Below are 27,862 nucleotides of genomic sequence, written 5' to 3' on the forward strand. Positions count from 1 at the left end.
TGGTTTTCTGGCCCGCCTACTTCTCCAACGCTCCTCCCGCTGTCTCGGTCGCTGGGGAAGGTAGTTGCCAGTAAAGTTTTCTGATTTCAAGGTCGCGCAGATCCGGCAGGGCCGACTTACGTCCTCTCGGTCGTTGCCCGAAGCCCGGTCGGCTACAGGCGACGAGTTTCAGGGCGTCATGACCAGGGGCCACCGCGGCCGGCCGGCTGTGAGGCCGCCTTTCGCTGCCCGCACGCTCCCGTGGCCTCTCGGTCCGCCGGCGCCCGTCTCGGCCTGAGTGCAGCCCCTCCGCGCCCGTGGGCCGCCTCGCGCCTGGCCTCATGGCCTCCGAGGCGCCGTCTCCACCGCCGTCGCCTTCGTTGTCGCTGTCGCCGCCCACCTCCCCCGAGCCTGAGCTAGCCCAACTGAGGCGGAAGGTGGAGAAGTTGGAACGCGAACTGCGGAGCTGCAAGCGGCAGGTGCGGGAGATCGAGAAGCTGCTACATCACACAGAACGGCTGTACCAGAGCGCCGAAAGCAACAACCAGGAGCTCCGCACGCAGGTGCGCGGTCCGCCTTCAGCCCCGCGCCCCATTCTGCCGGAGGCGAGGCCTTTGAAGCCTCTGATAGCGTCGGAAGGGTCCCTAGCAGGGCTCAAAACTACTTTATAAAGTACTTGAAATAAATAAATAACAGCTCAGTGCATTTATAATTCCAAGTACATTTGGAGCAAACCCGAGAGTTCAGGTTATTGATTTAAATAAGTGCCCCACAGGTGGCTTGAATTGAACTTAAGTACTTCGGCTGCGTTTACGTCATTCTCACTTGTGCCAACGTCCCATTGGCAATAGGCGCATTTATAATATTTTATTATAGATCACATTCTGAACTTGAATCAGAATCCCATCTCTACCACTCACCCTATCTGTAAATTTCTACTGAGCCTCAGTTGCCCATAAAATGAGGATGATGTTAGCACACAGTTGTGAAGGTTAGATAGACATGAGCAGTTTCACAGTTTTACAAACTGTTGAATGCTTACATGTGTAAGGTTGCTGTTCTGAGCATTTTTCATAGTTTTCTTGTAGAAGCAAGGAATATATAACCATCTTTGTAGAGATATTGAGTAGCTTGTTTCATGATACACAGTAACGACAAATACTTAAAAGAAAACACAAAGAGGTTAATATTTTTTTCCTGCTTGATCTGTTGGGCAGTTGCACTCTCTTTTGACAAGTTATTTCCACGTAGTTATTAATTTCAACTGTTGTCTAGTCCTTCAGAATTTATTGGTACGTTTCCTGAAACCACATATATGGGTTGAATACTAAAACGTCATCAGACTATTTTGCTGTTACTAAATGACCTATGAAAATAACTGCTGAGTTGCAATGACTTTGTATGCCCATACAAAATTCTTGACATTACGACATTATAGAAAGTTTTTATTTATTTTTCTCAACAGTTCTTTCTTGAACACCTACAATATATAAAAACTGTTGGAGGATATAAATGTGGTAAAATTATGGGGGAAGGGAAGCCTTCTATGACAGCCTTCTAAAAACTCTTTTATAATTCTAGATTGTTAAAGTACTGCTTGTGTTAGAGATCCTAAAGAAAGCATTGTTTGCTAATCTTTGAAGAGCTGTTTTGGTCATTACTGTTAATTTGATAAATCAGATTGACTAAGTAATGGGACTTTGTGAAACAAGACCCTTTATTTCTGAAAAAAAGGAATGTTTTTATGCTAATAGTTTAAAAGGTCAGCAGTTCTCCCTGAAAAATTAGAAAATTTAAAAACTACAAATTCCCATTCCTACTGAATTGTATAATACCACTCAGTGCCATCCGCTTGGAATTAACTATTCACTTAAATATGTTAATGCCACTTAAAATCTTCAACGTACATTTTTCTTTACATAGTAGTCTTATGACTAACTGCAGAAGGGAGGAGAGAAGGTGACTGCCAGAGAGGGGCATCCGTCCTCCATGTGCCTCACGCACTGAAATGTCCTTGAAAGGATGCTGTCTAAGCCAGAGCAACAGTGTGGAAATGCCCGTAAGCAGATGAGAGGCTGTCTCAGTCAATAAACTTCAGTCAGCCAGGACTTCAGTGTGAGACAATGTCTGCTACATGCATAAAACAAACTAAAAAACAAGCTTTTAAATATTTCTTTAGTGATACAGAAAACTGAAACAGAAAGCTAGGAAATGAGTTGCTCTTGGCATTTCTCTAAAACTTTTACCAAGAAAAATAATTACTTGTAATAGCAGGAAAATGGAGTATATATTATTAGATTGTTACATGATTTCTTTTTCCTCGTTTTCACTTTTTTCCCCCGTTTTCTTTCAGGTGGAAGAACTCAGTAAAATACTCCATTGTGGGAGAAATGAAGATAATAAAAAGTCTGATGTAGAAGTACAAACAGAGAACCACACTCCTTGGTCCACCTCAGGTATTCAACTCTTACTGTGTGAGGATATCCTAATACTATTCTTATCATGTTAACACAGAGTTTTCTTTAAATTTAAAATAGGCTAAGATCTAGATAAATATGAGAACCATTATAACATTGACTTCTCTGTATGATTTGGTGTTTTCAGATAATCAATTTGCTCTTTTGGTGGAAAAAGTAGAAATGTATTGTCATTGCTGTAATTTCTATAATGTTGCTAATGTGTTTCAATGTGGCATACTCACTGAGTAATTTTTGCTGTGCAGTAAACCGTCTATTTTCATATCTGGGCTTCCTTGTGACCACGGGCATGTATTTTCTTGATGCGTTCCCCTTAGCGTTGTGTACAATGCCAGTTTACCATGGCCTCATCAGTGTCATTATGTTGTAAGGCAAAATAATAGATAGGTAGCAAGTTTTAGTATTAATTTATATGGGTCACAAGAAGAAGTAATCTTTCCCATGAAGTTTTACCTTGATTTATTCAGGACATAATTTAGCTAAATTGCTAAACATAGCAATAGTACTAACCTCACACATCTGTATGATGTATTTTTTTAAAAGTCAACATCAGGGCTGGGTATAATGACTCGTGCCTATAATTCCAGCACTTTGGGAGGCCAAGGCAGGAAGATCACTTGAGCCTAGGAGTTAGAGACCAGTCTGGGCAATGCAGAGAGACTCCATGTCTACAGAAAGTTAAAAAAAATCAGCTGGGTCTGTCACCATGAGTTTTAATCTTTTAAAATGTGTACAATTGTAGAAATTGTGATTTATTTGCAGTATGTGCTGTTTGTGTTTAGTGCCAGTGTTTTGAAATTAAGTCCTTTTTATATACATTATTCTGATATGATATCACTTAATTTGTTTTTGCTACAGATTATTATTATCAGGCATACTATAATGATGTTAGTCTTCCAAATAAAGTGACTGAACTTTCAGATCGGCAGGCTGAAGATACTGAAGCTCCTACTTTTAATTCTAATGACCAGTTGCAAATAGAAAATGATTCGTACACTGGTACTGATGGAACAGAAAATGTTCCATATAGACAAGACCATTTTGCCTCAAATTCCCAGGTAATAAAATGCTAAATATGAAACTGTTGATGCTCAAGAACTTGTCCTTCTTTGTTGTTATGTAGAAAAGTAGACGTATTTGGTCCATCACAACATATACAAGGATTGTAAACATTCTTATGTATAATTGTGCAAAGAATATTATAGTTCTTGAAGAACAAAAATTAGCAACTTATTTTTATGTGTAATTGTGTTCCTGGGACATTATGCTCTAAAATTTTATGATATACATACACTAGAACAAAATCTGTCAGTATATTTTCACTCAACCAGAGAGAGAACTTTAGATAACTACCACAGTATCATGTTCACACCTAAAAATTTTAATGCTTCTTTTATGTCGAATATCTTGTCACTTTTCAAGTTTCCCTGAATGTTTTATAAATTTGTTTTTACAGTTTGTTTAAATCAGGATCCCCACTGTGTGTGATATATGTCATTTAATCTGTAACTTTCACCTCTGTCTCTCTTTCTGAATTTTTTTCCCCATTGAACAGGTAGTTATTGAAGAATCTAGATAATTTGTCATATAGAATATGTCCAGGTCTGTATTTTGTGAATTGCTTTTCTGTGGTATCATACATTTATTTTTAAATAGTTGTCACTCACTTTAGTGTTTTCAAAGCTGGGTCAAAGTTGAATTAACTGACACACTAGTAAATATTTTTAAAAGTAGTTAAAATTGTAATTGATTGCCACCCCTTTCCATTGTAGAAATTGAAGTCATTATTTAAATGTAGTTCTCAGTATTTATTGTTTCAAATTCTACTAACTTTTAAATTGATATACAGAAGTTTTTGCCTTATTTGATATGACTGTGTCTTCTGTAGGAGCCAGTATCCGCATTAGCAACAGAAGATACATCTCTAGAAGGTTCCTCATTAGCTGAAAGTTTGAGAGCTGCAGCAGAAGCTGCTGTATCACAGACTGGATTTAGTTATGATGAAAATACTGGACTGTATTTTGACCACAGCACTGGTTTCTATTATGATTCTGTAAGTATCTCAGACTTTTTAATAATGTAGGTTATATGCTTAGTGCCTGATACCAAATATTAAACCCCACGCTGAAATAAGACAAGCAAAAAGCTATTTGACGGAAGAATTATAAAATAGCTTATGATGCTACACATCTAGGTTTTTAATTGTGATTATTATAGATTAATGTTTTAGAGTGGCCTAATAACCTTTTATATATGAAGTAACATACAAAAATGTTAGAGCTTTTATTAATAAAAGTAGATAATTAACTACCTTCTTATAAAATGTTTAAGGACCTAAACTAATATTTTTTTCATAGAATTTCTAGGGAAGTGAGATTGTTAATTCTAGGCTTGCAGTGAGATTTTTTTTTTTTTTTTTTTTTGAGACAGAGTGTCGCTTTGTTGCCCAGGCTAGAGTGAGTGCCGTGGCGTCAGCCTAGCTCACAGCAACCTCAAACGCCTGGGCTTAAGCAATCCTACTGCCTCAGCCTCCCGAGTAGCTGGGACTACAGGCATGCGCCACCATGCCCGGCTAATTTTTTTTTCTATATATATTTTAGTTGGCCAGATAATTTCTTTCTATTTTTAGTAGAGACGAGGTCTCGCTCATTGCTCAGGCTGGTCTTGAACTCCTGACCTCGAGCGATCCACCCGCCTCGGCCTCCCAGAGTGCTAGGATTACAGGCGTGAGCCACCGCGCCCGGCCTTTGCAGTGAGATTTTTAAAAATTGTCTCAAATACTTTTATGAGTCTATTTTATGCCACACCGGGAGACTTTTTCTTGAATTCTTGTGTTTATTATTAGTCAATGTTTTATGTTCTGTGTCTTTTAAGCATTTCACTTTTAAAAAATCAATCTGTTAACAGTGAGAACTAGAGAGTTAAGGTGGTCAGAAATACAATGGACAACTGAGTAGGACATAACCAGAAAATAAAGTTCTTGATCTATAATACAGTGTTACAGATACTGAAGTCTAATTCTTATTTGGATTTCATTCAAGATTTGATGAAAATGATGAAACTCACTCTCATACCCCAGTGTCAAGGATCTACGAATATAATCTAGATCCTTGAAGTCCACTAGGGAATTACAGAATGTGGTGCTCAAAAGTGGAGTTAGATGTTCACCCTTCCAGTTACTGAAGCTTTTGTTAACTAATGTAAGGAACTTAATGATAATACTAAATAAGAGATTTCATTAGCTTGTCAATCTGTACACAGTAGACATTGTAATTTTTAAGTCCTTTGTGAAGAGAGGGTTTTCTTTTACAGGAGTATGCTAATTGATACCCAGAAAATTAATATTTAAATTCTTATCCAAAGGGAGTAGCTATTACTTACTGGGTTTCTAGGAAAACAGTGTTTCCAAGTAGACATTAGCTTTTGTCATTCTTCTACCTTCCTTTCTATATCCTTTCTTCTGCCATCAGCTCTGTAAATAGTTATATTTGGCAGGTTATATATCTGAGTAAATTAGGGACTTCATTGTGTTCTATTTTTATTGTGCTAGTTTTCATTTTATTTTAATTACTTTTTTCTGATATTTTGAAAGTGTATGTTTTGTATTGACAGACATAACAGATTAAAAAGGTTTGAGTTAGAAATAAAGATTATAAATCTTCCATTCAGTTTCTTAGTTAAGGGAAAGATCGTGAGAATTCTAAATATTTTTCTAAGAGATTTACAAAATGCATGGGATAAAGATGATAAATTGCAATAGTACCAACAATTAGAAAAATAAATTATTCTTTTTCAGGAAGTTTTAGTTGCTCAATCTCAGTACATCATAAGATGTTTCCAGGTCTGGTCTGCATGGATTTATGATGTAAATAAAATATAGACTGTTCAGTTAAATCTTGGTTATGGAGTACTGGCCAGTATCTATATAAATGCAGGTGATTACATAATTTTCTCTCTTTAGTTTTTAATCCATAATTTGCCAAAATTCATTTTTGCATGGCTGTTTTACTCATAAAATTACTTAACTTTACTGTATAATTAATCAATTAATGAAGATAATCGTGTATCAGTTTCTTTCTATAGACTGTTATGTTGTGGTATTTATGAGCCTAACTTTATTTTCAGATTTTTCTTCAGTGATTTTACGTAATGAACTCGAAAAGGCCAATCTTTGTTTTATGACATTGAGAGGAGGGTTTGGGGGCTTATACTACCAAACCATTATTACACAGTCATAAAGAATAATGAGTCTTGAATTGCTTTCGTATGGTCAGCTTTTCCTTATGCATGTCTTAGTTTTCACGCCTTCAAAAAGATTTTTTGTCATTTTTTGTTGACGCATTTAGTTGAACCGTATGAATTGCCATTATGAGTAAAAGATGGCCAAGTATTGGCAATTTCTAATGATTCCATTTAATATTTAGATTTATTAATTTTTAACACTAGGAAAATTAGAGCAGATAATGTAAAGTATTTTGGAAAATTACAAACATTTTTTATTATGTTATCTTTAATTTATTATCTTCTGAAAATACTATTGTTATTAAAAGAAACATTAATTGTATTTGAATACATTTGACATATCTTTTTTATTTCATATTACATGAGTAGCACTTAATTGTTTTCTTAACTTTGAAAGGAAAATCAACTATATTATGATCCTTCCACTGGAATTTACTACTACTGTGATGTGGAAAGTGGTCGATACCAGTTTCATTCTCGAGTAGATTTGCAACCTTATCAGACTTCTGGCACAAAACAAAGTAAAGATAAAAAATTGAAGAAGAAAAGAAAGGATCCAGATTCTTCTACAACAAATGAGGAAAAGGTAATGTCTTCATAGTTTAAAAAATTTACATAATGATGATAACATTAACCAAAATTTTTAAGGAAACTGAAAATCATTCAATAACTCTGTATTTTAAACATATCCATTGAGATAAGATGTCGGAATCCAACCCCAAGGAGATTTTGGATGGAGCAAACATGGACTTTTTCACAAATTCTCAGTCACTGGAGATAGAAGGCATTTCTTAAAATTTGAAGGAGATAGATTTAGGGCAGATAAAAAAGCTTGTGTTTAATTTGGAAGAACAACATTCAGACCCTCAATTGTTAAGTTAATGTCAGTGCACAATTCATAATAAAAAATACAATTTGTAGGTAGGCAGATTCAACTTTCTCAGTCATGTCGAGCAATTTCTTGCCTACTAAATTAGCAAACATTTTTAAAAAACCCATTGCTGGCAAATATGGAGTGAGGTACATATTTATTAGGACTAAAAGTTTAAATGGCCTGCAGGATACTGGTTAAGACAATGGTGGTACATTTAATTGAAAAAATATTACTTAAGCATTCAAATGGTACTTTATAAAGGGAATTTTAAAAATGTTTATGATATGCATTGTGATATAATGTTAAACTGAAAGAAGGAAAATATAAAAAATGTTACCAATGTTCTTGCTACTCCCTAAACAGATAAGGTTGGTGGTTTATAGTCAGGAAAGTAGGCTTTTTTGTTTTATTGGTATTTTGTGAATTGTGGCAACTATATGATACTTTACTCTTGAAATTTTATCTCATGTTTTTCTCTTCTTAAGCAGAGAAAAATTCTTAAAATAATACTAAATTCTAAAGTTCACATGTAGAATTAGGATTCTGTTGGATTTATTTTCTATTCTCTATTCGATTTGTTTCAAGTATTACTCTGGTTTTCACTGACAGTACCTAGGAATAGAGGAGTATATGACTAACCTACAAAAAAATTATTTTTCTGTTTGCTTTCAAGACCTCTATTTTAATGGCTCGTGACTATTTCCAGTGGTCAAACTGTTTGAAAGGCTAGGTTGTGAAAGCACCTCTCCCTGGCAGTGAGAAGAGCGTTTAGGGACCCTCAGATGGCCTTTCCTGACAAAGCATTCCATGATATTTTGGTCCAGCCTATCTCCCATAACTGCTTATCTTTACCATCCTTCTTTGAAAATACGTGAACTCCAGGACAGGAATGTAAGAAAAATCCTGATCGAATTTTGAGAATTCCCGGAGGATTCTCAAAGGTAACTGTGAAAGTATGAGAGACCAGTTAGAGCATCCTTATCATTTTCTTAATTTTTTTAAGATACTCTTGAGCCATACTTTTTGGAAGTAGAGGGTATGTGGAAGGAAGACAGTAGTGTGAGGAGATGTGAGTAAATAACTTGAAATATACATATATGCCTCAATGCCCGTGTGTAAACACCCTTTCTTATCTCTTAATACCTAACATGGTGTATTGGCAAATAGCTTATAAAAAGTAGCACCTCTGGCAGTTTCACTTATCTTCCCCCTGCATATGTTGTCAATAAGCAGTTAGTGGTAATAATAATAAAATAAACAAGATTGGAAACTGCTTTTTTCAAAAGTATATATAGGTAGGGAAATTTTTTGCTATAATTTATGAGGCTTATAAAGCTCCTCATAGTTTTCCAGCTCCTTGCCCTTGTTCTTGTCCTTGGTGAGTTTGTATTGCTTCAAGTGTATATAGTTTATCACACTGTGAATGTTTAGCCAGTCTCCAAACTGAATTTATGTTGCTATTGAAAATATGTGTATGAGATGCTCTCACATTTTATAAAATAACAGAAGAACATATGAATTCACTTCATCATGTTGCTCTATGGTAGAAAGAAAATTGAGAGTATATTGCAAACCAAAAGAAAAAGAGGAAAATAACTCTTTGCTTCTTGTAAGGCTAAAATAATAGATTTGTCTATTGTACAACATGGTGACTGTAGTTAATAACAATGTATTGTATTCTTGAAAATTTCTGAGAGTAAATTTTAAGTGCTCTCACCACAAAAAATGGTATGTGAGGTGCTGTACATGTTAATTAGCTTGATTTAGCCATTCCACAATGTATACATATTTCAAAACCTCATAATGTACATGATAAAAATATATAATTTTTATTTGTGTTTAAAAATGGATTTGTTCATTTACTACAAGGCATGCTGGCTATATATGTACAACAAATTTATAACAAAAGGGTTATGCTCTGTATGTTGAAATTTGGGGCTAAAAGAGATACAACTAATTTGTGCTTTATACTTTTGTGTATTAAGTCAATAAAGTACTACATTTTAGCAAAAATATAATTTTGCTACATTGGATACATTTCAGTCTTTAAATTCATGTTGTAAGTGAAATCAATTCTGTATTTTATGTGTTGATTTGATAATTGGTTAAAAGTTTAGAAGGAAAATTTAGAGTAGATGTGTACTCTAGGCCTGCATTATCCGGTAAGCTAGCCACTGGCTACATGTGTGGCTAATGAATATTTGAAGTGTAGCTAGTCCAAATTGAGATGTGCTATAAGTGTAAATACACTCTGCATTTTGAAGGCTTAGTACAAAAATGGATATAATCCACTCATTAATAATTTTATTTTTTAAATGTGGCTACTAGAAAATTTAAAAGCATGGCTTTTAAATATGTAAGCCACAAATATGGCTTACATTATATTTTTATCAGACAACATTGGTCTAGGTTATTATATGTTTTAGGCATACTTGATGAGGGCCTGGACTGGGAATGTTAGAACATTGAGAAAAGATAGGGGGACAGATTTGGGATAAATGATAGATAAATTCTCTAACACTTAGTAATTAATTTCATATGGTGGTTAAGGGGGTGTCAAAGATAACTATAATATTTTTAATTTGGGTGATAAGAGGATGATAATATCATTAACCAATAAAAGGAACATGAGAGGAAGAGGGGATACAGATAACTATTGTTATTTTACTGTACATATATCTTTACTAACTCATTGAAATTTGATGTGATGTTATACTGTGTTTAAGATGATTCTACCCTGTTCCCACCTATATTACTCACCCTTCTCCAGGATTTGAATTCAGAAGATCAAAAAGTCTCCAGTGTTGAACATATGAGCTGCAATGAAGGAGAAAATTTTGCAAAGGTGAAAAAGAAGGCCAAAGTAGACAATCATTACAAAAATAGTCCCCCAGAATTCACTATTCCAGTTAGTAGAAACACTGCAGAATCTCCTCTTAATGAAAGCGTCTCTAATTCAACTTCACTTAAAGATGAGGAAATCACAGAGACTGATAGTGAGCCAGAGGAAGGTGAAATTACAGACTCTCAGACCGAAGATAGTTACGACGAAGACATTACCAGTGAAGACCATGTAACTGCAGAAGATACTGAGGATGAAGGTGAGTAAATAATCATTGTTTTAACTTAAGTCTGGTAATTATAAAAGAGCAAAACAATTGAAATTGTTAGTGACTCCTACAGTATATCTATCAAAGAGTAAACGGATTATTTTAATGACATTATTGAAAATTATGTGGGCTACCACTTGGGTATTTTTAGAGAGTAGAATGTGAATAAATGACTAATATTAATACTGGTACCTTCAGAAAGTTTCACTGTGGCTTCAAGGCCACATGTGGCCCTCCAGGTCCCCAAGTGCAGCCCCTTGACCGAATCCAAACTTCACAGAAAAATCCCTGTAGTAAAAGGATTTGTTCTGTAAAATTTGGATTTAGTCAGAAGGCTGCACTCAAGGATCCAGAAGGCCATATATGCTCCAAGGCCAAAGGTTCCCCACCCCTGAATCAGTAGAACATAAAACCAAGCTGCCTACATTCTGATCTTAAAGTATACATTAAGTCTGTTTTAGTGGGCTAGATATTTGTAGTCTATTTTTGTAACTGAATGGGAAAAAGCAAGTTGCCTTTAAAAAGTGTAGTTCATAAATTGAGTTACATAGGTATTATGGTAAATCTAATATTTTTTTTTAATTTTTTTTTTTTTTAATTTTTTTGAGATAGAGTCTCACTCTTTTGCCCTGGCTAGAGTGCCGTGGCATCAGCCTACCTCTCAGCAAACCTCAAACTCCTGGGCTCAAGTGATCCTCCTGCCTCAGCCTCCCGAGTAGCTGGGACTACAGGCATGCGCCACCATGCCTGGCTAATTTTTCTATATATGTTTTTACCTGTCCATATAATTTCTTTCTGTTTTTAGTAGAGACAGGATCTCGCTCTTGCTCAGGCTGGTCTCGAACTCCTGAGCTCAAACAATCCGCCCACCTAGGCCTTCCAGAGTGCTAGGATTAGAGACGTGAGCCACCGCGCCCAGCCTAATATTTTTTTATTTGAAGATACAAAGACACATTTTTAAAACACAGGATTTTATATTACAGTTGGCCTTCTGTATCTGCAGGTTCCATATCCATGGATTCAACCAACCTCAAATGGGAAATATTCAGGAAAAAAATGGATAATTGTGTCTGTACTGAACATGTACAGACTTTTTTTCTTGTTATTCTTTTAATAATACAACTGTTTACATAGCATTTACATTGTATTAGGTATTGTAAGTAATCTAGAGATGATTTAAAGTATATGGGAGGATGTGCATAGGTTACATGCAAATATACACCATTTTATGTAAGGCACTTGAGCGTCTGTGGATTTTGGTATCTGTGGATGGGTCCTGGAATCAATTCCCCACAAACACCAAGGGACAACTGTGTAGTCTATTAACTTATTTTGTTCTTTTGTTCTCAGTGAAATTTCTCTTTTTTTAAAAAAGTGGACCCAATTTTTCTAACTTAAAATAATTTGAAAATTTGTTTGGGATATTTTCAAATTCCAAGACCTTAAAAAGGAGAGAGTTTGATTGTTTTATAACTGTGATAGATGCTAAATATGCTGCATACCTTTATGTTGGTCACTTTTAATAACAATGTTAAGCCTTACTCATTGCTACATATATGATATATAGCAGAATTTAAGAAGCTTGTTTTAGTCAGGATTAAGATTTTCAACCAGTATATTTTATTTTGTGGGTACCTCCTAGGTATCCCTATGAAATTTTTTTTTCATAGCATTTAAATTGATGTTTACCCACTTTTTTCCTTGACAGATGAAGAAAAAATTTGGCCCCCATGTATTAGAGTAATTGTTATTAGATCACCAGTGTTGCAGACAGGATCACTTTTTATCATTACTGCTGTAAACCCTGCTACAATTGGAAGGTAAAAATGGTTAATATTATTCTATCATTCTTTCAGTTATTTCAAAAAGGCTTTATTGAGTATGTATTATATGTCAAGCATTGTTCTGTGTGCTCTGGATACAAAGAGGTCTAAGGCAAGATCTCTACCCAAAGAAAGCACAGTATGAAGAAGAAAAAAAAAGACATGTAAACAAATAATTATTGTGTGAAAGCACAGGAAATCTAGAATAGCAGTAAGGAAACTGGGTAATCTATAACCAGGAGACTTACTGCAATAGACTTGCATTTTAACATTATCTATTTTTAAAAATTCTTTCCTTGTCACTCTGTAAGTGCTGCATTTATGTAATATGCTTCATCGTTTCTTGGCTTTTTGACTAAGATCAAGTATATAATATACTTCAAAAATTATTAAAGACACTTTACTTTGCAGAGAAAAAGATATGGAGCATACTCTACGAATCCCTGAAGTTGGCGTCAGTAAGGTGAGCTCTTGATTTTTCAAATATAGTCTCCTAGATGTAATTTGTAAAATCATCATTACAGGAGAAAGCTTATGGTTTTTCTCCATTTCATAGGAAGGTTAATATTCAGTGTAGTAATGGTAGTGAAGACAGTGCACATTTGCTTATTTCTGTGTTGGAGAAAATAAAAATTCTTTGAATAAACTAAATTATGTTCATTTTTTTTTAACAGTCTGGAGCAGGAGTAGAAAATGTAAATTAATCTTAACGATTAAAGTAGTACCTATTTAACAAATATTTATCTAGTGAAATAAATATGCTACATTTTATGGTAGTTCAAAAATGAATCATACCTGGGCTCAAGTTTGTTTAGTAGGTAGTTACTTTGAGCACAGAGTATTTTACAACCCAAGAATAGTCTGTCTTCTACTACCCAAGGATCTTGTTTACAGCTTTTCCCAATTAAGCTTCTAATGGTTTCAGAAAAAAGAACAAGTGAGTTTTCAAAACAAATAGTAGAAACAGAATTGCAACTTAATTACTAAGTTAAAAGAAGAAACAAAAAACAAAAGGTTTAGCTACCCAGACTCCTTATACTAAATGTTTATGTTTTTGTTTAGTATGTTTCCTATGTTTTTCTTCCTCTCTTCTCTTTCCTTTTTCTTCTTTTTTGTCCTTCAATTATTTCTATTTTGTTTCTATTTAGTGGACTATAATGTTTAACTAAAGTAGATTTTAAGTGATTTTTGGTTATTTTGGGGATGAAATTTGTTTCCCATTATTAGTTTGAAAGTCTAGTTACTTTAATTTTTTGGGACTGATTCAGAGGGGGGAACATCCTTATGATGTTAACTCTAACCAAATTATCTTTCTTTTTTACTTTTACTATGAGCCCTGATTCTCCTGCCTTGAAAGAAAACCCAGTCTTGTAACTTAAATAACAAAGAAGTCTTTCCCTACCTTTAATCTAAAATATAAGTGGTTCTCTGGTGACATTTTTGTTTTTTCTTTATTTTAAACTAACATCTACTAGTGGAGTAGATGATGTTTTGGTGAAATTTGCTCTGTCAGACATACTGTTGTCAATGTTATATATGTTTGACAGCATATATAACACATATCCAAAGAGTTGAAAAAAATGTTTTAAAAATCACCTCATACTAATATTGGGGTGAAAAACAAATATTTAACCACTGGGTTGAAGACTTTCTGAGTTTAAAAAAATGGTAAAAATCACAGAGGACAAAATAATTTTGACTAAGTTTGATGCTCTTTATATGTTAAATAATAAAAGGTAGACTAGGACAGTCACAACAAATAGACAACATATATATCCTCTCTATTTTAAAAACTCTTGCAAATTTAATATTTCAGCCCCCCCCCACACTATGGCATCGATAGGTAAGTGAGCAAAGGACATAAATAGGATATTCACAATGAAGGAAATATGGTTGATATATGAAAAACCATTTCTAGTAATCTGAGAAATACAAATGAAGCCAGAGTGTCAATTTTTATTCATCATATTTCTTAAATATTACTTCTGTTGGGAGCATAATTTAGAACAGCTTTTTGGAATTGAGATTGGCAATTTCAAAAGATATGAAACTGTTTTAATCCTTTTATTATTCTAAATTCAGCTGGAAAAAACAAAGGACATAAACAAAATTTACAAAAGATGGAAACCCAAATGATAAATATAAGAAAAGTTTTCAATAGTAATCAGGGAAATGCAAATTAAAATCACAACCATAAGACTTTATTTCATACCTCTTAGGCTAGCAAAAATTCAAAATTTTGACAATATCAAGTTTGGTTAAGGATATATAGAGCAACAAGAATCCTCATAGACTGCTGGTACAACCACTTTCAAAAACAATATGTCAGTATCTAGTAAAATTTAAGATTTGTATATACTGTGATTTAGTGATTCTATTCCTAAGTGTATACCCCAGAGCAACACTTGCATTTCGTACATAAAAAGATTGCATATATTCGGTTTCCTTCCTTCCTAAAAAAAAAATTAAAAAAAAAAAAAAAGATTGCATGTACAAGAAGGTTCATAGCAACATTTTTTTTTTTTTTTTTTGAGACAGAGTCTCACTGTGTTGCCCGGGCTAGAGTGCTGTGGCATCAACCTAGCTCACAGCAACCTCAAACTCTTGAGTTTAAGCGATCCTGTTGCCTCAGCCTCCTGAGTAGCTGGCACTATAGGCATGCCCCACCATGCCCAGCTAATTTTTTCTATATATATATTTTTTAGTTGTCCAGCTAATTTCTTTCTATTTTTTTAGTGAAGACGGGGTCTTGCTCTTGCTCAGGCTGGTCTTGAACTCCTGAGCTCAAACAATCCACTCGCCTCGGCCTCCCAGAGTGCTAGGATTACAGGCGTGAGCCACCACGCCCAGCCATAGCAACATTTTTTAAAATAGTAAAATCTTGGAAAAAACTCAGATGTCCATTATCAGAAGAATAGATAGATTATGGTATATCCTTACAGTGGATTACCATTCAGCAAAATGAATGAACTGTAACTGTACACAACGACTGGGTGAACCTCATGTCTTAATGTTAAGCGAAGGAAGCAAAATAAGAGGAATATATGAACAAAGTGCTATGGAATAAGGAGGGAATGGTTAGTCCCAAGTGTTGAAGATCTGGAAAATTTCTCTGAGAATTTGACCTTCAGTATTTCAAATCATGTTTTGTATTAAGAATTTTTAATGTTATGGACAGATACTGATATTAGGTGAAAATTTTCAAATTGTATATATGTAGTATAACCTTTATATTAAAAAAGTAGAAGAGGTAGGACATATACTAAATTATTAATGGTAATTAAAGGTAGAATTATAGATAATTTTTTCTTCTATAGCCTTTATATTACTATCAGAAGCATATAATTTGTATTCAGGAAAACATTAAAAATATTAAAAGTTATCAGGGACTAAAGTTCACATCATATCATAGAGAAATTGTTATCCATAGTTTTAAAAAAAGCATAGTTCTTTATAATTGCTTGATTTTTGTTTTCTAAGTTTCATGCAGAAGTTTATTTTGACCATGATTTACAAAGTTATGTCCTTGTGGATCAAGGCAGTCAAAATGGCACAATTGTTAATGGAAAACAGATTCTTCAGGTGAGTGTATATGTATTAATTACCTACACATTATTTTTAAAACAAATGAAATTTTTTATTCCTGAAGGCCATAGTCATTATAGATATTTGGTTCACATTAGAGTCAAGCCCAAATGTGTTATTTGGAAAAGGAACTCCCAGAGACATCTAAAAAAGTATATAATCAGGATACTTGGCTGTTGAGTTTTGACTTCTAGTTATATATCTGTGCCTTATTTTTAGATATGAATGCATTGTAAAGCCATTCAGAGTAAATGCTCTTATATCAACTTTAGAGATCCTCCTCCTTTTTTAAAAAATTGTCTTAATGGAATTGTTGCTAAACTGGAAACTCCTTGAAAGCAGGGGCTATGTCTGTCCAGTTAGTGCTTATATCCCCAGCATATAGCAAAGTGCTTGGTGTATAATAAGAAAATACATGGGAAGAGTGGGGAGAGGGAAAAGAGGAGGTAAGGAGAGAGGCCTTATTCTTAGTCTATAAGAATAAAAAATGAAATAAAACTGAATTATCAAGAGAAAAGGGGAAAAAAGGGAGATGTGATGCATTTATTCCCTTCTCTTAACACTTCATTTTTTTTTTTTTTACCATGGTGATTACTTGTTTTGTTAATAAATTGTTTGAGGTCTAGTGTTGAGTATTTCTGATAGGATTACATGGAGATAGGGAGATTGATGGGTTTTGATAAGATAAAAGTTATAAGTTGCTTGGCTCAGCTATCTTCTCCATTAGTAGAACTTTTTTATGGGTCATCTCTCAAGTTGAGGAAATGGGTGCATGTGTGTACATGTGTGTTTCTATCTCATTGAGAACCAGTTCAGATATGTTTTAGAAATTATAGTCAGACATTACTTACAGTAGACATAAAATAACCAACTATTTTGGATTTCTATTTTGTAAAATATTTCCTCTCTAGCCAAAAACTAAATGTGACCCTTACGTACTTGAGCATGGAGATGAAGTGAAAATTGGAGAAACCGTGTTATCCTTTCACATTCACCCTGGCAGTGATACCTGTGATGGCTGTGAACCAGGGCAGGTTAGAGCTCACCTTCGCCTTGATAAGAAAGATGAATCTTTTGGTATGTGAAGTATATGTCACATATTGGTATAACTTTTTGCTTTAATTCTCTGAGTGTTCTAACAAAGTATCAGTCAGCTACTGGCTTCTTATCTAATTGATGTGATACCATATTGAGATATATTTATACAAAGCCATCGGCCTTGGATATAATTGATATAATAATGGAGGGAGATATATTTCAGTAAATATTATCAAATGAGTCTTAAGAAATAACTTATATTTGAAATTTGAGACTTAGTCTTATAAATTATGATTGATTTTTCTATGTAGTAATTTAGCTAGGTGATGTTGTGGCATTAGATTGCTTTCTGCCCAGAAAAGAGACTGATTAGCTCTGTTTTAGTAGGCTTTTGAAGCAGACTGCAGTGGTAGCTAAATGTTCTTCAAGAATAATTATACTTGAAAATTACCAAGAGAGTAGATTTTAAGTGTTCTCACCACAAAAAAATTGACAAATATGTGAGCTAATGCACATGTTAATTAGCTTGATTTATCCAGTTCACAATGTATACATATATCAAAACATCATGTTATATACCATATATACATTTTTTACATGTATACAATTTACATATGTATAATTCATATTTTACATATAAAGAATTTTTGTCAACTAAAATAATTTTAAAAGTAATTGTGACATAATTATTGATTTCCTTTTAACTTCTGTGTACTGATATGAAAACAGTCATCCACAGTTAAACCCTATCATATAATATTAACATAGAAAATCATAGGCCAAGGCATTAAGGGTTATTGCTTGATAAGTTTTCTGTCCTATTGATTGTTCGTGTTGGTATATTGTCTGTATGTACCATTATTTTTTATAATAGCACTGTAGGGTATTGCTGTTGTGCTTTAAACCCACCCATCTAAAGCTCCTAAAACTTAAATAGATACTTTGAACTAGTAAGAGGTAATCTTTTTTTCACATTAATTTTTCCCTTAGGTGCCCAGTGTGCATGTTCATTGCTTACTTTTTATTTTTTGATACTAATTTAAAAATAAGTATGTCACATTATACAATAACATGAATTTTGGATTCTACAACTTTTATTTTTGCACATGCCTATGTTCCTTTGGAAAATTTACTTATTATTTCTGCATTTTACATTCTGTTATAATAATCATAATGAAAAATTGAGGTGTTCATTGTTCATTTTGGTATCTATACTGTAATCTTTCTATATTACTTTCTAAGTAGGTTTGGTTACCAAAATGTTGAAAGAACACAACCCAGGATCCCTATATCTGAGGTCTGAAAACTCGTGGGTTGCAGACTAGATCTGGTCCGTGGCCTATTAGGAACCAGGCTGCACAGCAGGAGGCGAGTGAGCAAGCCAGTGAAGCTTCATCTGGATTTATAGCTGCTCCCCATCACTCGCCTCACTGCCTGAGCTCCGCCATCTGTCAGATGAGGGGCGGCATTAGATTCTCATAGGAGCGTGAATCCTACTGTAAACTGCGGGTACGGGGGATCTAGGTTGCGCACTCCTTGTGAGAATTTGTCTGAAACCATGTCAATCCCCCCTTGCCACTCCCATCTGTGGAAAAATTGTCTTCCACGAAAACAGTCCCTGGTGCCAAAAAGGTTGGGGACCCCTGCTTTATATTAATGTTGATTTCAACTTCTGGCTAATCTGAATGGGTTACTATTAGTATTTTGTTAATTAAATATCATTAATATTTTCTACAAATCAGATCTAATGGATTTTTTTTAACCAAACTTTTTTCCTTTTAGTTGGTCCAACATTAACTAAGGAGGAAAAAGAGTTGGAAAGACGAAAAGAATTAAAAAAAATACGAGTAAAATATGGTTTACAGGTAAGGATGTTAAATACTGTTTCAAGTAGTAAGCTATATATCTGGGTTTGAGTAAAAAATGCCTTTAGATATGCTGAGTATATTTTATATATAAATAAAGTTACTTAGTATGATTTTGAAATTTGTGTGATTTCTATTGTTTATTGTTCTGATATTCATAACCTAAGAAACTGTTGAGGTTGCAGTAAAAAACTGGATAATAGCCAACATTTGAATAGCAATTTCTAGTTTTCAAAAAACTTGCATTAAGGTGCCATTCAAGTAGCTGGGTGCAGTGGTATGTGCATGTAGTCCTAGCTGTTTGAAAGGCTGAGGTGGGAGGATCGCTTGAGGCCAGGATTGAGGCTGCAGTGAGCTGTGGTTGTGCCTACGAATAGCCACTGCATTCTGCCTCGGCAACATAGCGAGACTGTATCTCTGGAGAAAAAAAGAGGCCATTGAAGAACATAGTTAGAGGACTAATACTTCTGATTTCAAGACTTATTATAAACTGCAGTGATTAAGACTGTATCATCTTGGCATAAAGATAAACAAATGAATGGAACAATATAATGAGTCCAGAAATAGAGCCATATATACACATATATGGACAACTGGTTTTCGACAAACATGTGAAGGGAGTTTGGGGGAGAAAAGGTGATCTTTTCCAGGAAATGGTTCTTGAATAATTGGATGTCTATATGCAAAACAACCACAAAAGAGCATTGATCCATGCCTCCTATTACATATAAAAATGAACTGAAAATGGATCATAAATATAAATGTAAAACCTAACACTTTAAAACTCTTAGGAACCCTCTTTTTAGGGAAAGATTTCTAAGATACCTGAACACCAAAAGCACAATCCCTAAGAACAAACTGATAATTTGCACTTCCACAAAATTGAAAACTTTTGCTCTTCCAAAGATACTTTTAAGAGAATGAAAAGATAAGCCTCAGACTGGGAAAAATATTTGCAAATCATATATCTGACAAAAGACATACCCAGAATACATAAAAACCCTCAAAACTCAGTAATAAGAAAGCAACTCAATTAAAAATTGGACAAAAGGCTGGGCGTCGTGGCTCACGCCTGTAACCCTAGCACTCTGGGAGGCCGAGGCGGGTGGATCGCTCGAGGTCAGGAGTTCGAGACCAGCCTGAGCAAGAGCGAGACCCCCGTCTCTACTAAAAATAGAAAAAAATTAGCTGGCCAACTAAAAATACATACAGAAAAAATTAGCCGGGCATGGTGGCGCATGCCTGTAGTCCCAGCTACTCAGGAGGCTGAGGCAGGAGGATCGCTTGAGCCCAGGAGTTTGAGGTTGCTGTGAGCTAGGCTGACGCCATGGCACTCACTCTACCCTGGGCAACAGAGCGAGCCTCTGTCTCAAAAAAAAAAAAAAAAAAAAACTGGGCAAAAGATTTGAATAGACATTCTACCACAGAAAATAGACAAATGGCAAATAAACACATGAAAAGTTGTTTAGTATCACCAGTCTTTAGAGAAATGCAAATTAAAACCACAGTTAGATACCACAGTGAGATACCACTGCTATTAGAATGGCTAAAATTTTAAAAACTGACTATAACAAATATTAGAAGGGATGCAGAGGAATTGGAACTCACATTGCTGGTGGGAATGTAAAATGGTACAGTTGCTTTGGAAAACAGTTTGGTAGTATCTTAAAAAGTTAAATGTATGCCTATCATATGATTCAGCCATTCCATTCCAAGATTTTACCCAGGAGAAATGCAAACATATGTTCATACAAAGACTAGTAAGCAAATGTTCATAGCTATGTTTTTTTTGTAATAGCCAAAAACTGGGAAGAACTCAAATGTCCATCATATATGGATAAGCAAACAATAATATATTCATATGGTGAAATACTACTTAGCAATTAAAAAGCAGGCACTATTGATGTAAGCTACAACCTGGATGAATCTCAGAATAATGAGTGAAAGAAGCCAGACAAAACGAGTATATACACTATGCTTCCACTTGTGGAGCAAGTTCCCTGTGCACTGGTTTCCAGCTTGTCTGAGTTCTGTGAGATAGAACACATTCATATGCAACATGAAGCAGATTTATTACTTACAGATAGGCAGCAACGGACAACAGAAGCCTGGGATTCATTGTGAACCAGTCAAGCTGCCTTCTGGGCAGATGGAATCTTGACTGTGTGTCCCACTGGCACAGCAGTTGAGGGACCCTGGAAAGCAGCCTACCTTGGGTTGTATACCCTGGGGCCACATAACTCACTGGGCTAAAAAATGTTGAAGGTCATCTGTTTCTAGGTGGGGACTAGAACAGAGCCCTGGCTGTTCCAGCTAGTCCCTCCTTATCTCAGGGTATTGCATTCCAGCATATGCTAGTTATCTTTGAGAACTACAAGTAAGGGGAGAACTGTCTTTTTTTTTTTTTTTTTTGAGACAGAGTCTCGCTTTGTTGCCCGGGCTAGAGTGAGTGCTGTGGCATCAGCCTAGCTCACAGCAACCTCAAACTCCTGGGCTTAAGCAATCCTTCTGCTTCAGCCTCCCGGGTAGCTGGGACTACAGGCATGTGGCACCATGCCCGGCTGATTTTTTTTTTTTTTTCTATATATATTTTAGTTGGCCAGCTAATTTCTTTCTATTTTTTAGTAGAGATGGGGTCTCGCTCTTGCTCAGGCTGGTCTTGAACTCCTGACCTCGAGTGATTGCACCCGCCTCGGCCTCCCAGAGTGCTGGGATTACAGGCATGAGCCACCGCGCCCAGCCTAAGGGGAGAACTGTCTTGCACCATTTATATAAACTTATAGGAAAGCAAACTAATGTGACAGAAAGATGATCAGTGGTTGCTTGGACATATAGGAGGAATGATACACAAGGAGGGTCTGGAGGACTAGATTACAAAGAGGGACAGGGACACTTTTGGGTGAGATGGATATGTTTACTATCTTGCCTAGTAGTAGTAGTTTCATAGGTATATAAATCTCAAAAGTATCTTGTACACTCTTAAGTATGCATAATTTGTTGTATGTTAATTATGCCTCAGTAAAGCAGTTTTAAAAAGTTACCATTTAATCTTATGAGTAGACCAGGAAGGTAATTAATATTTCCAGTTTACTTTTGAGAAACTAAAGCTCAGGATCCTCAGCTACTAAATAATAAAGCTAGATACAGAGTTTAGGTCTTAAGTATATTTGTTTAGTGCTTTTTATACTTCATAAAGATGTGGAAAAAGAAGTTGCTGCCAAAAAATAACATATTTGTCTGCAAAATCGTATTTTTTGCTGTTCCTGCTTTACTAAGAGAGAACACAATAGAAAAAATGTCAAGGTAGGCCAGTTTGGGAGGAAAATAGAAGACATATAAAGAGAGATGAAAATTTTCTCAAATTTTAACTCAATTTTATCTTCTGGGGGTAAAACTCACTAGGATAGTTTATTTTATATTTTTCTTCTATGTTTAAAAGCAAAATTAAGTAAAAACGTCTGTAGTACTTTCCTTGAGTTGCTCTCCAGTCCCTAGCATGTGTCTGGATGAATATCATTCTTTTTATATAAAGATCAATAAGTAATAACAAAAGGGAAGGGAAGCCTTCTCTGAAGCCCCAAGCTGAACTGACTGCCTCTTCTTTGTGCCACTGTCACACCTTGTGTATACCTTTATTGTCGAACCGGTCATACTGTAGCAGGCTAAAGATTATATGTGTCTTCCCTCTGGGATTATAAATTTCTTTGCATTCCATCCCCTAGCATGGAACTTGACATTAGTCATATAAATGGAATGATATCGAAGCAAAAAGCTGTTATTGCCAGGGTAAAAGGGTATTTGCCTTTTTCTCATTTTCAAAAGTCTTCTTGTATTTTTCCCTTCCAAGAAACAGTATCAAACTATTTTAGGTCCTTTGGTACTTTCAGTTCCTTAGAGAAAGGGGGAAATAGATTTCTTTCCCTAACTTCAAGGGATCTGTATCTTTCTTTGAATTCTGGTAATTCATATGACAATGTCAGAACACAGCATGAAGTCAAAATATACTATATTTTCACCATATTATCTTTTTACCATTTATGTTGTGGTATAACTTGAAATAATATAAAAATTTTAAAGGGGATAGAATATTAATAAGCATATCTAATATCACAATTGTCTTTCTGTCATAGCTTGTTTATAAAAGTCACATTGAACCACATTTGCTAAGTAAGGCAAATGTACAGACATTGTATTTTTATTTGTCAGCTTTCTTTTCTTCAATGAGTATTTTGTGTTTGTTAAGAATATAGACTATGAAGATGAAAAGGCATTGAAGAATCCAAAATATAAAGATAGAGCTGGAAAACGTAGGGAGCAGATTGGAAGTGAAGGAACTTTCCAAAGAGATGATGCTCCTGCCTCTGTTCATTCGTAAGTATTGAATTATAGTTGCTTGAAACTTTCTTTGTTCCATAATCACATTCATAGGGTGGTCTGACTTACAGGGCTATATATTCTAATAAGTAGCCTTTAAAGGAATGGTTTCAGAACAAGATGGAAACACTAAGTCTACTTACTCTTTCCTCTAATATTAGAATTCCATATTTCCCCCCAAAATTGCTGAGAATGTACATGAGCACATATACTCAAATATTCATATGTGCATAGCTAACATTCTAACCACCCAATTTAGTGAGTGTACTTTTATATACTAGATATTTAAAAAGCTGGACCAGTAAGAAATTGGTATGAACTGGTATTTTTTTAAATTATTTTAACACTCAAATAGTATTGTTCTTGTTGACCCTGAAATACTGTTTTTCTTTTTCTTTTTTTTTTTTTTTGAGACAGAGTCTCACTTTGTTGCCCAGGCTAGAGTAAGTGCCGTGGCATCAGCCTAGCTCACAGCAACCTCAAACTCCTGAGTTCAAGGGATCCTCCTGTCTCAGCCTCCCAAGTAGTTGGGACTACAGGCATGCACCACCATGCCCGGCTAATTTTTTCTATATATATATATATATATATATATATATATATATTTTTAGCTGTCCATATAATTTCTCTCTATTTTTAGTAGAGATGGGGTCTCGCTCTTGCTCAGGCTGGTCTCGAACTCCTGAGCTCAAACGATCCGCCCACCTCGACCTCCCAGAGTGTTAGGATTACAGGCGTGAGCCACTGCGCCCGGCCTGTTTTTCTTATTTATTTTTCTTTGACTCAGTTATTTTCTCTTGGTAAAGTAGCTTTACTATAGAGGAAAAATGTGATTTTGAGGCCTACAATGTGATAATATTTCTGCATTTAATCATATACTAGCTAAATTTTTTTCTTTTCTCAGAATATAACTTTTGGGTTTAGTTAAAATTTAAATCTTTCATGTAGAACTGGTAACTAATTATAAAATTTTGATGAAATATCCTATTTCTTTGATTCTAAGATATATTGGGATAGAGTTTTACAATTATAAATGGTGGCAGTGTTTTCTTAATGGTACATAAAATTACAGTGCATCTTACAATTGCTGGAGTCAGATCTATCATCAGTGCTATATTTGATGCAATATAATATTACAAGTTTGATACACTAAGCAACACATATTGGAGTTAAATAAGGTAGAAATAAAAAATGAAACACATTGGTTTGACAGTGTTTGGTTTATTGTTATTGAAGAGCTAATTTAGCACATTCTGTAGAACTGAAAAGTTAATCTGATAGAACATCAAATTAAAACATCCTTAAGTTAGCAGAATACAAAAATCATAGGACAAAATGTAGTTAGGGAGTGAGAGGTTTTACTTCACTTTACGCTTTTAATTAATGTATAGCATATGTACAGAAAGTACATAAATCATAAGTATATAGCTATCAAAGCACGATAAAGGCTGAAAATTTAAACTAAAAAGAGTACATAGCTCAGTGATACATCATAAGATTAACACATTGCAGAATATACATTTCTTGGACAAGAAATAGAAGATTTCAGTAACCCCAGAAGCCTACCCTCCTTGTGGCCCTTCCTAATCACTGCCCCGTTGTCCTCCCCAGAGGTAATCACCAGTCTGACAGCAGTAGATTAATTTTACTTATTTTAAAATTTTAAATAAATGGAACAATTCAGTGTTTATTTTGTGTCTGTATTCTTTTTGTCTCACATTTTGTTAGGTATAGTTTATTTTTATTGCTGTGTAATATTCTATTGTATGACTATGCTACAGTTTATCCATTTTAACCATTGATGGACATCTGGATTGTTTCCAATTTGTTGCTATTAGATTTGCTGGAAGAACATTCTTACAGTATGTCTTTTGATGCATATGTACCTGCTCTTCTGTTAAGTAGTATGTGTAGGAGTAGAATTTGTGTGCCTTCAACTGTATTAGGTAATGCCAGTTTTCTAAAGTAGTTGTACCAATTTTTAATTCATGAATTTATTATAAATGTGGCCTAAAACATCTTTTATAAATTAGCTATCCTCTTAATTTTCCTCAAAGTGAAATTACTGATAGCAACAAAGGTCGGAAGATGTTGGAGAAAATGGGTTGGAAAAAAGGAGAAGGACTGGGAAAGGATGGTGGAGGAATGAAAACTCCGGTAAGACTTGCATTTTCTTTCATTCATTCATTCTTACAGCAAACATTTACTGTGTAACATAATGTGCCAGGCATTGCCTTAAGTGTTAGGGATATAGTAACAAGCAAAACAGACATGATTACTGCCTTTGTGGTATTCACAGTTACCAAATATGTATGTGTGTTTTATATTTTATGTTTTTAGAAAGCCTTATTTAGAGTTTTTTCCTACATCAAAGCTGGGTTAGTAGATGATGTTTCCTGAGCCAAAAGTTGTTCTGTCTTTTAGTTGGGTTTTTTTGTTTGTTTTTGTTTTTCCTTTTTTTTTCTTTTGAGATAGGGTCTCTCTCTCTGTTGCCTGGGCTGGAGTGTAGTGGTATCATCATAGCTCACTGCAACCTCAAATTCTGGGATGCAAGCCATCCTCCTACCTCACCCCGTGTAGCTGGGACTATAGACACACACCACCATGCCTGGCTAATTTTTCTGTTTTTTTGCAGAGACTGGATCTCGCTCTTGCTCAGGCTGGTCTCAAACTCCTGGCCTCAAGCAGTCCTCCTCCCTTAGCCTCCCAAAGTGCTAGGATTACAGGCATGAGCCACTAGGCCTGGCCTTTTAGTTGTTTTTAATGACTCTACTGTACCTGGTACTGAACATTGCAGGAACAATCACAGTGACAGGCAGTTTCTGTATAGCTAATACAGAATCTGTTGGGTTCAAGAATTACAGCATGAACGTGCATACAGAGAGTAATGTCTGGGGAACAAAATAGTGCTTTAATTCTACAGTCTCCTAGTTCATAGGTGGTTTGGGTTATCTTTCACAGAAACCTTAAAAAGTAACCTGACTACAGAACTTTCATGATAACTACTTGGTACCTAAAGAAATAATAGATTGATGAGTGTGAGTATATAATAGTTTTCTCATTTTTATTGAGGGACAATGGAAAGAACAAAAGTTTTGTAGTCTGACCTCGCTTAGAGTATGTGCTCTTACTATCTACTAGCTGTGTGCCTTTGGGCAGGTTTGGACTTCAGTTTTCTTATGTAAAAATGGGAATTATAAGAACAGTTTTTCAGGGATGTCTTGAAGATAAAGCCCCTAAAGCATGGTACCTTACTTAAGCATTCAGTAACTGGTAGCTTTTAATGTTCTTAAAATATTGGGAAGGCCTCCCCTTCTGTTAGGAAAATAATGAAATTCTCATTAAAACTCTTATAAAGTTTAGCCTACTTGTTCACTTACTTAAGTGAGGATAGCACAGTAGGTTTAAATATGTCCATTACCCTTATTTCTAGTTCTGTTCTGCACGTAAATTAAATTTGGTGATTGCTGTTTAAGGAGCACCTTACTTTCTGTAGAATTGCCTGTTATTAACAGGCAAGACAATGTAGAAAAACGAGTTTAAGTTCCATTTTTGATAGTGTGTATATTCCTCTATGTATTTGATGCATTTAACAGGTTTTTCTTTTGCATAAATCTTTAATAAATCAACAAATTAGAGTACCAAGTTGGACACAGCAGATTTCAATGAGTTTAGACTCTAAAATAAGTCCTCTGCTTAACTTTTGGTAACAGATCCAGCTTCAGCTTCGGCGAACACATGCAGGTTTGGGGACAGGCAAACCATCCTCAATTGAAGATGTCCATCTTCTCCAAAACAAGAGCAAAAAAAACTGGGACAAAGCACGAGAGAGGTTTGCTGAAAAATTCCCAGAAACTAAACCTCAAAAAGATGCACCAGGGACCATGCCTTGGGTAAAAGGGACTGTCGAATGATGGTTAATCATAGAACAACATTTGATCTTTTTTTAAAAAAGAGTTTGGAAACTCTTATTTTACTGCAGAACTTTTCTCCCCAAAAGATTCAGTGGCACAAAGGAATTGTGTCACAGTTTACCCTCTCATGATTCAGAAATGTGTAATAAAGTGTGGTTTGCAGCTTTTAAAAATCATTTTTTAAAACTAATAAATAATGACTGAATCAAGTTATGCAGTAAGTGAACTAAAGTTCACAGGACACGGAAAAGTTTATCAAATTTTTTTATTTTACATTGTCATTTAAAACATCCATATAAGCAATTAGCCATATAAGTAAAATTCATATAACCACTAATGACTTAATTGTGTATTTGTCTTCTGGAAGAGTTTATCATACTTTGTTATTTCATCTTGTCATTTGCAACATCCATATAATTAACTAGCCATATAAGCAAAATTCATATAGCCACTACTGACTTAATTGTATATTTGTTCTTGTCTCCATGTATTCATTACTGTAAGGTACACAGCAAAAGAAAGAAACATCAAAAGTTTATGAAAACAATTCTGACTATATGCATCCTTGTTTAAGCCCTTTA

General features: G+C 34.9%; 1 protein-coding gene across 1 annotated transcript; it reads left to right on the plus strand.

The window, feature by feature from the left end:
• On the plus strand, positions 1-27,633 carry AGGF1 (angiogenic factor with G-patch and FHA domains 1). Its single transcript, XM_069492019.1, has 14 exons — positions 1-542; positions 2,333-2,435; positions 3,315-3,514; positions 4,345-4,509; positions 7,096-7,284; positions 10,343-10,673; positions 12,391-12,502; positions 12,917-12,968; positions 15,986-16,087; positions 17,002-17,167; positions 18,911-18,993; positions 23,237-23,364; positions 25,425-25,524; positions 27,081-27,633. Exons 1-14 carry the CDS (start codon positions 321-323, stop codon positions 27,279-27,281), a joined length of 2,154 nt encoding a protein of 717 aa, XP_069348120.1. The 5' UTR covers positions 1-320; the 3' UTR covers positions 27,282-27,633.
• The last annotated feature ends 229 nt before the right edge of the window (positions 27,634-27,862 follow it).

Source organism: Eulemur rufifrons, chromosome 17 (assembly GCF_041146395.1).
Source record: "Eulemur rufifrons isolate Redbay chromosome 17, OSU_ERuf_1, whole genome shotgun sequence".
In the NCBI taxonomy this organism is placed as follows: domain Eukaryota; kingdom Metazoa; phylum Chordata; class Mammalia; order Primates; family Lemuridae; genus Eulemur; species Eulemur rufifrons.

Coding starts and splice junctions, on each gene's coding strand:
- AGGF1 (XM_069492019.1), top strand. CDS start 321: ATGGCCTCCGAGGCGCCGTCTCCACCGCCGTCGCCTTCGTTGTCGCTG. Junction 3,515..4,344: donor ATTTTGCCTCAAATTCCCAG/GTAATAAAATGC, acceptor TGTCTTCTGTAG/GAGCCAGTATCCGCATTAGC. Junction 12,969..15,985: donor CTGAAGTTGGCGTCAGTAAG/GTGAGCTCTTGA, acceptor TTGTTTTCTAAG/TTTCATGCAGAAGTTTATTT.